Below are 12,793 nucleotides of genomic sequence, written 5' to 3'. Positions count from 1 at the left end.
GGTGGCTGGGGGTTAAGGAGAAACAAGAAACTCTCCCCCCATCAGCTCTCTTAAATCAACTTATCTCGAGTCAAGCAATTTATTCTCGAATGATTCACAGCCGGGATCCTATGGTTGCCGTAGGTTTTTCGGGCTGTTTGGCCGTGTTCAGTCAAGCAGTTCTTTTGATAGGGGAATATGTTTAAGATGTTTGAAAGTGTTTCCTGAAATGCCAGGGACAAAAGAGAGCTTTATACTGCTTTTGCAAGGAGGCAAAGCAGACACTGGTCATTTTATTTTATTTATTTTATTAGATTTATACCCCGCCTATCTAGACTGGATCTACCCTGGGTAGCATTACAAAATTTAAAAACAATAAATTATTGTGCTGCTCTCCACCATATGCTAATTTCTTCCCCTTCTGCTTCCTCCTGAAGCTTATCACATGTTCCTTTCCATACTAGTCTTATTCCTCCCCCAGCCACCTTTGTTCTTATGACTTGCTGCATGTTATTGCGATATCTGCCATTCTGATGCGGGCAAATTAAGGATCTGGGCAGGTGCAGCCACACCTGTCATTATTGAAGCCTCCTTGCCTATGTGTGTGCGCCATGTGACACACACTCACTTTTGTTCTGGCAATGCTGCCCATGGTGGAGTGAAAGGGGTGTGATGATTCATGATGATACCATAGCCCACTTCCATCCATCATGTCATCATAGCATCTGGGAAGAAACACAGTGGGTCAATGATATCATCAGGCCAGAACCTGGCACTGGGATCTTGAGAAGAGAACTTGTCCAGATTCTTTTCTGATTTTCATTTTGCTTTACCAATATAAGTGGTCATTATGGTGCACACAGTCAATGCCAAGGAAAGAAGAATAAGAGTGGAATTATGCTGGAAATGCACAAGTGTCCTCAAAGTAACCATGAAACAATAGAATTTAATTGCAGTACAATGAACGCAAGGCTTCAGTGTTGGAGTGGGAGAAATCACTGGGCAGACTGGAAGTACAGATGGTGACCTGGCCCATAAGAGAGTGTACCCTTGCAGAGATGGTGGCAACCATGAGGGGCATGTGGAAAGCAAGTCATTACAGCCCAGAACAGAATATATGCACACCAGAATACCAAGACAGAACAAGCTAAGAAACCAAATGCTCCTGAACATATTGAAGTAGTTCAGCACACCGATTTAGCATGAAAAAACTGCAATTCATGGTGGTTATTTGTGAAACATAGGTGTATGCTTTGTGTTTTCCAAAAACGAACCCCGAACATTTTGCTAGGCTGAGGTACAATAACCTTCTACATACTCTGCTTCGCCCCCCCCCCAATATTTTAAAAGGATCTCCATATCAGTCAGTGTGGGGAATACACAGTCCTCTAGAAGTTGGTGGACTGCAACTTCCATCATCCATCATCTTTTACTGTGCTGAAAAAGGGTGATGGTCATTGCCCCGTTAAGATCTAGAAAACCACACAGCCCCCCAGAAATAGATAAGCACATACCTCCTTTGACCTATGAATAGGAATTTTGTAAAATTAAAATATATTCTGAAGGGATGCTTGTACAATATTTGCTATCAATCATACAATAGTATTACATCTAATTTGAGACATTTAACATACTGCATCAGAACTGTTAGCTGTGTTATTAGCAATTCTCTCCATTAATTCCAACCCAAAAGATGCTGTGAAAAAGAAGTACTCATTTATAATTTTTCTGCACTATTCCCAAAATATCGACGCATGGCTGGAGGAAGTGGACATGGCCCAAGAAAGCTCACTGTTTGTTTGATTTGTTATTTATTTATTTATTTATTTATTTATTCAATTTATACCCCACCTATCTGGTCAATTACGACCACTCTAGGCGGCTTACAACACCATTGTTAATGGTCTAATACAGGTTTTGCCTGCTCTTGCACCTGCAGTATGTGTTGCCATGGGAATTCACAACCACTACAGGAAGCTGAATTTGGGACACAGAAAGAAGGAAAAGTGCTGCAGTTTAACAAAGCTCTTGATCCCTTTACATAAGCATGTTTATGTGATTTATATTTCTGAAACCAACAGGCCAGAGGGTGCCATGAAATCTAGCAGACAAATTTATATGGTCAAGAAGAACGAGCACAAACAGTTCAAAGCCTTCTGTTTTCTCATCATGTCCTCCCTCCAGAAGGAAGAGACAAGAAACAACACCAATTCTCTGTTATTCTTTTTTAATTAAGATAAGAGTAGTCCGAACCATTTGAGTTCCTTACCTATTTCTCTCTCTTAGGTGTGTGTGAAGGGTGTGTGTATTAGATGGAGGATACATTTCAGTAGGGCAGCACACTGCCTTTCTTCCACCTCAAAGAGGAAAGCATGTTTTAAGGTAATGCCCAAAATTGGACAGCTTTGTTTATCTCCTTGGCAAGAGTACAACCAGAGAATCTTGTGCCAAATCCTGCAGAGTCAGCAGTGCCTCTTTGCATATAAAAACACTTTGAATACATTTCTTTACATTTCACCCTTCACTGAGGCTTCAGTACTGCAGCGAAAACTCTGCTCACAACCCAGGTTCAGTCCCAGGTAGCTGGCTTGAGGTTCACTCAGTCTTCCATCCTTCCGAGGTTGGTAAACTGAGTACTCAGCTTGCTGGGGGAGATGGGACAATGTATAGCCTGCATAATTAAATTGTAAACCACCTAGAGAGTGCTTTAAGAGCTATGGGGTGGCATATAAGCAGCACACACAGTGGGGGATCAAACTTCTAACCTCTGGCTCTGCAGCCAGAAACCTAAGCCACTTAGCCACTGAGTTACAAATATTTTTTCAGGCATATTATACTAAACATGCATTTTTAAAAGCCTGCCTGCCTGCCCGCCCACCCTCCCTCCCTCCCTCCCTCCCTCCCTTCCTTCACACAAGGAAAGGAGCATGCAATCCCTCCCTGTTTTCCTCATGTGAAAGCAATGTTTGAAGAATAGAGAGCCTGTTGTATCTATGGGGGCTCTCCTCACAAGCCAGAACATAGAAAAATCAGTTTCCTCGGGTTCACATCGATATTTTCCACAGACAGAACAGGCTTTCTTCTCTGCAGGCATCTAAGTGGTGGAGTGGAACAGGATTTGTGCATTCTATTCCCAATATGTCAAGTACACACACTTCGTAAGACCTGCATAAGGCTAGAGTGACTGGCCGAAGGTCACCCAGTAATTGTAGTAGCTCAGTGGGGCTGCAGCAATAGCTGTTTGTGTAGTGATTTTCAGAGATATACACTAACAATTTACCTGTGCTTTTTTTCACTTCCTGAAGTCAAATGACTGTTGACAAAACCAAAGGAGGTTCCATTAAACATGAATGACACCCCAACTGCTCCTTTGTTACCTGAAAGGAAAAACCAAGCCAAAAGCAGAGATATCAATAAATCAACCCAGAAACAATAAAGAGCAAAACACCTCTTAAATACAGTAGCGGATGAGGAAAGAAGATTGGGAATTAATGTATGTGATACAGAATTCTAGAAATGAATTTCTTTCAAAAGCTTTTAAAATGCAGGTGGAATGTCTCTCTACAATAATCTTCAGTTCCTCCAGTAACAATTTATGAAACAGACCAAGAAAGCCCTGAGTAAATAATTATTGCAGCTTCCTCCTAGAGCTTAGGATTCCCAGAATAGGCTGGAGTTTTATTTGCAGCCTTGAATGCTGTCTGTAGTTTGTGTGACTGAGATAACTGGATATACTTCCCCGTGGGTCTATCAAACTTGGGAGGTTATGATGGTACTGTCCGTTAGGTATGTTGCACCCAAACCCTTACCAAGTCTGTTTGCAATTCCTGTCTTCACATTGTCAATGCAGAGGTGGCTTATGCGATTTTCATGCTCTGGCTTGGCCAGAACAACAATCCTGATGTTCCAGAGGGTGTGAATCGCTATCTAATCAGGAAAGCAGGAAAAAAAAATCAACAGTTGCATACTTCCACAAGATATAACTTAGGGAGAGCCACCACCCATGTTGGCTGGGGATTCTGGGAGTTACCATCCAAAAACAGAAGTAAGTTCAAAGCCTAGTTATTTAACAGAATAGTAACAGAACAGGAGACTTGGAAGGGAATCCATGGCTAACCTACTTCACCCCTGCCTATCTGAGTTATAATAAGCAGAGACCTATAGTAAATCCACCAAACACAACATATTTCTGGTTTTAAATGTCATCATTCCAGAGGAACATATCAACCAGATTTATCCTGAGATATAAACTGAGTACTGTACACAAATAAAGTAATGAAACAAAAAGGTGTTGAAGACGTGCTGTGCAACTGGTGGTGTATGAGTACACACACTCTTTTGTGGCACAGTATTCTTAGCAACATTGGGCATTTTTGAAGCCCCAAAGCCAACTGAAAGCCACCAGTTTTTTTAAAAACTAAACAAAAAGACAACCTCAAGGCCTACTTCTACCCACAGAAGCCTGCAAGATTGGCAGGGTTCCCAAGGCCTCCCAATGTCTAAAAAAGGAGAGAGTAAACCAAACGTGTCCATCTGGGCACTCCCTGTTTTCATTTTTGATGTAAACCCCAGTGAGGTTGGGGACAAAAAAATCTGGCTCCCAGCCCACTGAGATTACCCACCCCTGATTTACAATAGCAAAGTTGTTACCAGTATGAACTGTGTATCTATCATTACTCTGGAATACACATTTTACTTCATATTAGACATGGATGGCACAACTAACCTCTACTACTAACTTCAATTTCACATAGTAGACGTTGTCTAGAGGGGCGGGGTAGAAATTGAATAAATAAATAAATAAATAAATAAATAAATAAATAAATAAATAAATAAATAAATAAATAAATAAATAAATAAATAAATAAATAATAAGCAATGGTATAACCAGTTGACCAAGTAAAATGTACATTTTTCTTGTGTGTTATATAGCTAATTGCCCTCAGAAATGAGATTTGTATTTACAGAACTCCTATTGACAATGTATTTCTGAGCCTTAAGTTTTAGTGTAGAAAAGATCCTTCCTTACCACTTTGAAACTAATACTGGTAATCTGTTGCAAGGATTGTCTCAGAATGTCTTGCCATTCTTTTTCTCCCAACGAATCCTCTTGTGTGCCAATCACATAGATATCATGTGGAATATAATCTGCTGTGTCGTCACGGGTTTTCCCTTGACCCTTTGAAAGGAACCAGGAGCTGATCTTCTTTGGTGGAGGAGCATCACCTGGATTGGAAAATCCAAAACTAGCACAGGAGCCTGCAGTACACAAAGTCACACCACTGGTCCATCTATTTGGTAATACACCAAAGTGGCTTATCATTACCTTCTTCAGGGAACACCCTGGGACTGTGCAGCTTGACCAAGGCCATACAGGCTGGCTTTTCCCACAGGAGGAACAGTGGGAAATCTAACTGCCAACTTCTGGCTCTGCAGCCAGTTAGCCAAACCACTGAGCTATCCAGCCATCTCACCAGTTTAGTTCTCAGTTTAGAACTGACTCGACAACACACAATTATTATTAATCCTATATGGCTCATGATTTGATTTTGGTGTGTGTGTGTGTGTGTTTGTGTGCGCGTGCGTGTGTGCATGCATGCACGTGCGTGTATGCATGCGCCCCACAATCTGAATTTTGGGATATGTCTCTCTTGAATTTTGAACATGAGCTGCCCACATCTACATTGAACAGCAGTGGCTGCTGAGGAAAATGCACAGGAATAGTTCCCCGTGTGACTTAGATACATTGGATAATGAATCTGGGAATTCTGCACAGAAAGTTCATGCTGTACTAGACACTGATCCATGCCACCCCAGTACCTAGACCTTGAGGATGTATGTGAAGAATCTCACTGGATTATGAACACAAACGAAGGCAGCAACTATAGTTTGTCGTGTACTGCCTGCATTTCTCCTCAGAAATAAGGGTTTTGATGGACAGGTTGCCACCTACTTTCCTGACAGATAGTTCTTTTAACAGATAAGTGGCTGTGGAGGAAGAAGGGGGCTAGCATATTTTATGTTATGGTGCCAAAGTGACAGGAAACTACACCTGTTGATTTTTTCCCTGTCACACAGCTGCTTTTTTAAGGAGGTTGAGAGAAAGAGAGAGAGAGATTCGGGAAAGGAGTCTACAAACTGCCCATCAGATTATTCTCTTACAAAAAAGAAAGCCCAGTGATTATCTACTGCATGTCACACTGGCCAGAAGCTGAAGAAAGTGCAAGGGTGTAAATTGCAGTGGTGCATTGCTGCTAGTGAAGGAGTCATTGTTATCCCAGTCAACATGCATGCATGATGAGGAATACAAGTGGTGACATGTTAACTAGCAGTAATGCTAGTTAACATGTAGCAGTAATGCTAGTTAACATGTGATTTATGCCACTGTACTTACACTGGCTCAAATAATCAATAGAATTCTGGCCATGAAATCACAAGGATCATCAAGCCTATAAAATAATGTAGCCTGGATGCGCAGCCTCTTTAGGCCATGAGGGCCCTATTCTGTGCTGACAAGGGACCCAGAAAGCTGCACATGCACACATGCCCTAACTGTGGAACAAGGAAAGTTTCAAATTTTCTCCAACTCACAGATCTTGTGCTAGGTCACTCACACACATATTCTCTCTCTTTCTGTATGTCTCTCTCTCTGTGTGTGTCTGTGTGTGCGAGTGCACACGCAGTTTGGGGAGGAGTGACAATCTTTGTTGTCATTAGTGACACAGAAGTGTCAATGTGTTGCTCATCATTAGTCACATAGAAGCCTTTTGGGTTGCTGGCAAAGGAGAAAGTAGGGGATTGGCAGTGGGAGAGCCTTTGATGTCTACCTACAGGCTGTACAGCCTTTTGCTAGAACACTGGAAGTAACTGACAATTCCGCCCTATGTGGTTTCTCTTAACTAGTGATGTGGAAGCATCAGCATCAGATTATAATGTACATGAAAGCATGACCAAGTGATCTCTTCTCAATCATCTTCTTTCTCCATAGGAGAAACAAGCTCACAGCAATCTGAACAAGAAAGGCAGAGACACAGAAACAGTGGTGGCTGGTGGGACGGAAAGCACAGCAGCCACAGTGAGCAGAGCCATGAACGACAGCTTACCTGATACCCCCCTTCCTTCCCTGCTCTCACGCATGCATACATCCTGCCATAGAGAATGGGAGTAGAGAAGGAGAAATACAGGCAGAGCCTTCAATCTATCTCTGATAAGGAGGCTGTCTGGTTCTGGTCTAAGCCTGGCGGGATCAGCGCTCCATATGCCCTCATGGACTAGTCCAGAACATTAAAAGCTTAAATTTATACCCATGTTCCAAGTGCCTATAAAGATGGTGATCATGTCAGGCTCTGGCTGTTCAGAATGCTTATTCTTCATTTGCTGGAGAAGTTGGCAGAAGCCTTCTCTTTTCTGAAAATGGAGGAACAGAACAAAACATGCGCTTTATGACCATGCTTGGGATCAGATTTCTAAACAGTAGTCATGCTATGTTTGTTGCAGCAGAAGAACAAAGAACCTTGTGGCACTTTAAAGACTAATAATAATAATAATGACTAATTAATAATTATTATGACTTACGATTACCCTTTTCAGGGCATTTTAGGTAGAAAGTACTTAGATGTGGTTTACCAGTTCCTTCGTCTGAGGGCAATCTATGACTATGCAACTTGCCCAAGACTACACAGGCTGGCTCTTCTCCTGGGAGGCACAGTGGGAAATCAAGCTCCCAACATTCCTAGCTCATTGAACTATCTAGCCAGATACTTTAAAGACTAACAAAGTTATTTTGGCATAAGCCTCTGTGGACTACAGTCCATTTAATCAGATGCACTGAATGTCATCTTTAGGTGTGACTAGACAGGGATTTGATCTTCTATTTGGTCTGCTCTGAGGATAGGCTGATTCACTCCTTTTCCTGGTGACCACCCGAAGAAATGCCAGTGTGAACCAGCCCAACCCGCGAGTATTCCTACTCACACCTGTTTTGGCTCCCTGTCAGGGGCTACTGCTTTTTGGATGTGGTAGGATTGTTCTGGTTTGTCTTGGTTTCCAGCACATGCAGTGGGGGGATCAAACCAAAGTAGATGGCCTGCTGCTTTCAATTTCCCATCTGCTTTGAATTTCCCAATACAGTATCATTAAGCAGTTTAAAGCAGACAGCTTAGCCACCTAATAATATTGGGAAATTAAAAACTTCCTCTGCTCCTCCCTGGAATGGGGGAGGAAGGAAACAATTTTTAAAAGCTTATTAGGGCAGCACTGATGCGCTATACTTTTTTTGGGGGGGGGGAGAAAGCTTCCTCCTAGGGGGAGGAGGAGACAGGAGGGCAATTTATTGTTTGATTGTCTTCTTTATTTTTTTGTTTGCTTTGAAAGGGATGTGAGTGAAACAGGATTATTTGATATGTGTATGCCATGTAGATGCAAGGACTGCATCATATTACATATCACACCTCTACATGATCTTACTCAACCTTAGTTAGACGGATCTACCCTGATCCAATTTAGCCATTGAGCCAAGTCCTTTGTTAGCAGATGTTTATACCAATGCTAAAATAAACTGGGCAGGCAAAAAGTAGAAACATCAATGATTATCTTAAGAGTTGTAATTTAACAACCACTTAACCAGGGAGGAGAGAAGGGGATCATAGCACAGAAGGCATATTCACCCATCAGTGATGATAAAAAGCTCTAGTCTCATCCAGACATGTCACTCCAGCCTTTACAAAATCAAGGCATCATTCTGATCATTGCATGGAAGCTGAAGAAAATGGCTTCCATAGCATTGTGTGCCATCTGGCTAGGAATAGCCATTTTAGAGAGACTCTCTGTGTGAAAATATGAAGCAATATATATGGGAACTTTCAAAGATAGTGACCACTTTAATTGGGTAACCCAATAATAAAGATAACAAGCTTCGTGGCACAGTGGTTAAACTGCAGCCTCTGTTAATGACCTGGGTTCAGTCCCAATGGATTCAGTTAGCTGGCTCAAGGTTGACTCAGCCAGCCATCCTTCCAAGGTTGGAAAAATTTACCCAGCTCACTGGGGGGCAAATTGTTACAGTACTTGCATAATTATATTGCAAACCACCCAAATAGTGCTTTAGCACTATGGGGTGGTATATAAATCAAAACAGTAACAATAATTAAACCCAGGTGTGTGACAGTTGAACTGGATGTTGGGAAAACGTCTGATTCTCTTGGAACCAGAAATGTGCCTTTGCCTAAGCATGGAGATGTTTATGCACAAACAGCTGTCTCTGAAGGAAGTTTTACTTCAGCTGTACAAAGATTGTTTTAAAAATGTTGACTAAGCTCCTCCAGGACTACGTTTAGCCTTTGGCTTTGTGAATCCATTACAATGGATTCAGACCTCACCTGCCAATTTCCTTGTCCTGAGGTATACAGGAATAGAGGAGGTGTTGTGACTGTGCAATTGCTGCTTTTTTTTTATTATTTATTTATTTATTTATTTATTTATTTATTTATTTATTTATTTGTTTGTTTGTTTGTTTGTTTGTTTGTTTGTTTGTTTGTTTGTTTTGGCTACAGACTTCCTTGGATTTGTGAGATCTTCCTGGAATAGATTCCAATCTTGTTTGCACAGATCAAATGAGAACCCTAAAAATCACTTAGTTTGATTAATTTTCCTCTTTTGCAAAAATGCTACCCACAGTCATCTCCACAACTGTTGTATGGGAATAAATAATCAGATTATAGGACACTCTTTCATAAAATTTGGAGGGTAGCCAAATCAGAAGCCTAGAAAACTGAGACAGCTTCTCATTAGGCCTTAATGCTGGATGCTTCCAAAGTAACGTTTTGCTGGAATTCTCTCATCTTTTGTTAATTATTTTTTGTTGGCTTGTTTTAAACCAAGCAGCTATCCAGTATCATTGTTAGTTTGCAGCACTCCATGGTTTTCTAATTCAATCCCCCAGCACTCATTTGTTATTAATTGGGGGGGGGGGGAATAAAAATCTGCCTAAAGTGAACAAAACATTTTTAGTTCTTCTTCTTTTAAATAAAACACCTTTTCTCTCCAAGTTCATTTTCTGCTTCCTGTTGAACTGGGCTGAAGGTAAAATCCCCAACTGCTCCTTTAAATGATAATAATGGTATGCCTTGTGTTGCATTGTGTTGTGTTGAACTCCCAAACTCAACAGACAGATACCTAAATCACTGAAAGAGCTTCCCTAAGTGGTTCTTTAGTGGGGTGGGGAAAGAAGGCTTTATTAAATGATTTCCATTCATTATTTTTTCTTTGTTCTAGTGCAAAATTATGTCTTAAATAGTGTCTGAGCTGCATTAAAGTTGTATAAGCATCATATATTGGGGAATTTACCTTTGAGTCAGCAAATACATATTCTTTTCTCTGTGTTTTCTCTTTTTCTGTTTCCAGGACAATCACCAGCTTGTTAGGGAACTTCTGAGACTTAATGAGCTGTAGGACTAAGCAGAGGTCACTGATTTTAGGCAATAGACATTTTGAAGAGGGAAATACCAGATGCTTAAATATGTTGAACTTAGTAAAAGTTATGAACGCTGGTCTTGTAATTAAGAGGTTAAAATATCAAGCATGGATATGAGCTATTTTCTCCCTCCTCTTGGTACATCTTGTCATCAGCTATTGAAAAATCCCATGGAGTTTAACATATTTCTCATTAAGCAAAAGTCATTTATTTATTTATTTATTTATTTATTTATTTATTTATTTATTTATTTATTTATTTATTTATTTATTTATTTATTTATTTATTTATTTATTTATTTATACAAGATACCTAATGTGTCACAAGATAAGCTGGTCATTAGCAGCAACTATTTTAAGAAGAAAGGTGAAGTAAAATATTTTGAATAAATAAATGAATAAAAATAGTAATGCAAGGATCATAGTGATTTGTGTATAAAGAATACAAGACTATGGTGATACCTTTACTGAATCATTTTAAAAAAATCAAACTAATTGCAAGCTTTCATAGATAAGATCCCGCTTCATCAGGCTGGGCACCACCCCTTCATGGACAACACTGCAGAAAACCTGTAGCTAAGAGTCCCAAAAATTCATGGCAAATGTCCATGCTGAGTCTGCTTGTACGAGGTGAATTCAGACCTAGGTTGTAAAGTCAGCTTGGTCTTGAGGATGATCCCTTGCAGCATGGTTGCAATTTTCCATCCTAAACTCCAAATAAAGGATTTACTAATTAGTCTTTCTAGACTATGTACAGTATAAGTATCTCTTCTCTATATCCATGTTTCCTGCCCCTCCTGCACGGCCTGTTTTGTTTTCATTAAGGAAAGTGCTTTAAAAACTCATCAGACATAAAACTCATCAGATAGAAAACATAGATGTAGTAAGAAAGAAACCTATTACCATGGGCAATGTCAGCCCAATGACTAGCCCAAGCTATTATGCTGCCTAAGACAAAGGACAAGATGGCACCCCCACTTGTTATCTGCATAGAAACTGTCTGTACTGGCAAAGCATTCTTACTGTGATGCTGGCAGTAGATCTGTATCTACCACTGCACATATAGACAACAATCTAGCGTTGGGAGTGCAGGATAAGCCACTTGGCACTCATAGCTCTCTCCTCCAACACAGCTCATTCCATAGCATCTGCCACCTGAACCTGCTGCTTCACTTTGTCTAATAGTAACTCTGGCCACAGGTAATTGTTATAATGTAAATGTGCAACATGAGAAATGTGGGACAAGAAAAGGTCTTTGGCCTAGGATTCATCCACTCCCCGTGGGGCTTTCCAAAACAATTCAGTCCTTCTTTATTTAAGGACTGCTTAAGTTCCTTTTCCTGAGTGCCTATGACAAGGAGATGAAAGATCTGCTGGTGATGAAAATAAACCTTTTCCCAATATAGACTGGCAACAACTATTGAAGATGGTGAGAGGAAATTTCTGTCGGCAGCCACTAGCAAACTTGAGGGTTAAATGAATTTAATTCCATCTCTGTTGAGCCATCTTGCGTGTTTGACTTAACAGTCTAAATTCAATACTGAAATGGAACAACAACATACGTACATTCTAAAGAAAAAAGGTTTATCAAAAGACAGCAAATAATGTTCTTATAGCATTCTCAGAACAAAGCTTGCTTATTTCCGGGAAGATGATAGAGACAAAGTCTGTTAGGTTGGAGGATGAATATCTATAAAGAACTTGTCACAATGTTATTAGAGATGACAAAGAAGGGAATGCGGGGAGAATGAGAAGGAAGCAATAAATAAGATAAGAGTGAAGTAAATGAAGAAAGGAATGGAAGGTATATACTTCAGAGAAAAAAACAAAAGGAGATTTCAGGAGATAAGGAAAAATGAAATGGTCTCAAATTTTCAGGAAAGAGTACTGGATAAGACACAGTTTTCGACAAAGCAACAGTTATAAGAACTAAAGCAAAGGAAATGTTCTAGAAGTGACAATGCAGGCCAACTAGATGATGGAAATTTGTGAATGGATCTCCTTTTAAAATGTTGAAATAAGATTGGCAGGGTGGGGAGGGGCCTTTGCACTGAACCTACAGTGCAGGGGGAAGGGGAGGGAAAATAAATCCCCAGTGAAAACTCACATGCATGGGAACCTGCAATACTACCAAAAGCTGCCGTGTGCCCTGCTAAGACCCATGAACAGGCTCCTTGGTGTCTTTTAAACATGGAAAATCACAACAAGGAATAGTATTTTTATTGAGGGAAAAGCTCTTTTCAATTCCCAGAGCTCTCCTGTGACAAATTGCATTCCATCAGAGTTAATTTTAAAGAAAACATAAGGAAATGCCAGATTTAATCAGGGCAGGTGTTTCCAACTT

The 12,793-nt window shown here is 40.4% G+C and overlaps 1 protein-coding gene across 4 annotated transcripts in view; it reads right to left on the bottom strand.

The window, feature by feature from the left end:
• Positions 1-12,793, bottom strand: part of INPP5D (inositol polyphosphate-5-phosphatase D) — an 87,861-nt gene that overhangs the window by 33,381 nt on the left and 41,687 nt on the right. For all 4 annotated transcript variants that reach the window (XM_020787423.3, XM_020787425.3, XM_020787426.3 and 1 more), the window contains exons 10-14: positions 10,324-10,430; positions 7,284-7,386; positions 5,009-5,205; positions 3,789-3,906; positions 3,260-3,356 (exon numbers count right to left, since the gene is read on the bottom strand). In XM_020787423.3, coding sequence (XP_020643082.3) covers positions 3,260-3,356; positions 3,789-3,906; positions 5,009-5,205; positions 7,284-7,386; positions 10,324-10,430 — 622 coding nt within the window. The remainder of the gene's footprint in view (positions 1-3,259; positions 3,357-3,788; positions 3,907-5,008; positions 5,206-7,283; positions 7,387-10,323; positions 10,431-12,793) is intronic.

This window comes from Pogona vitticeps, chromosome 3 (assembly GCF_051106095.1).
Source record: "Pogona vitticeps strain Pit_001003342236 chromosome 3, PviZW2.1, whole genome shotgun sequence".
Classification (NCBI taxonomy): Eukaryota; Metazoa; Chordata; class Lepidosauria; order Squamata; family Agamidae; genus Pogona; species Pogona vitticeps.
The sequence above is the reverse complement of the archived record's forward strand: the minus strand, read 5'-3'. Positions and strand labels throughout refer to the sequence as shown.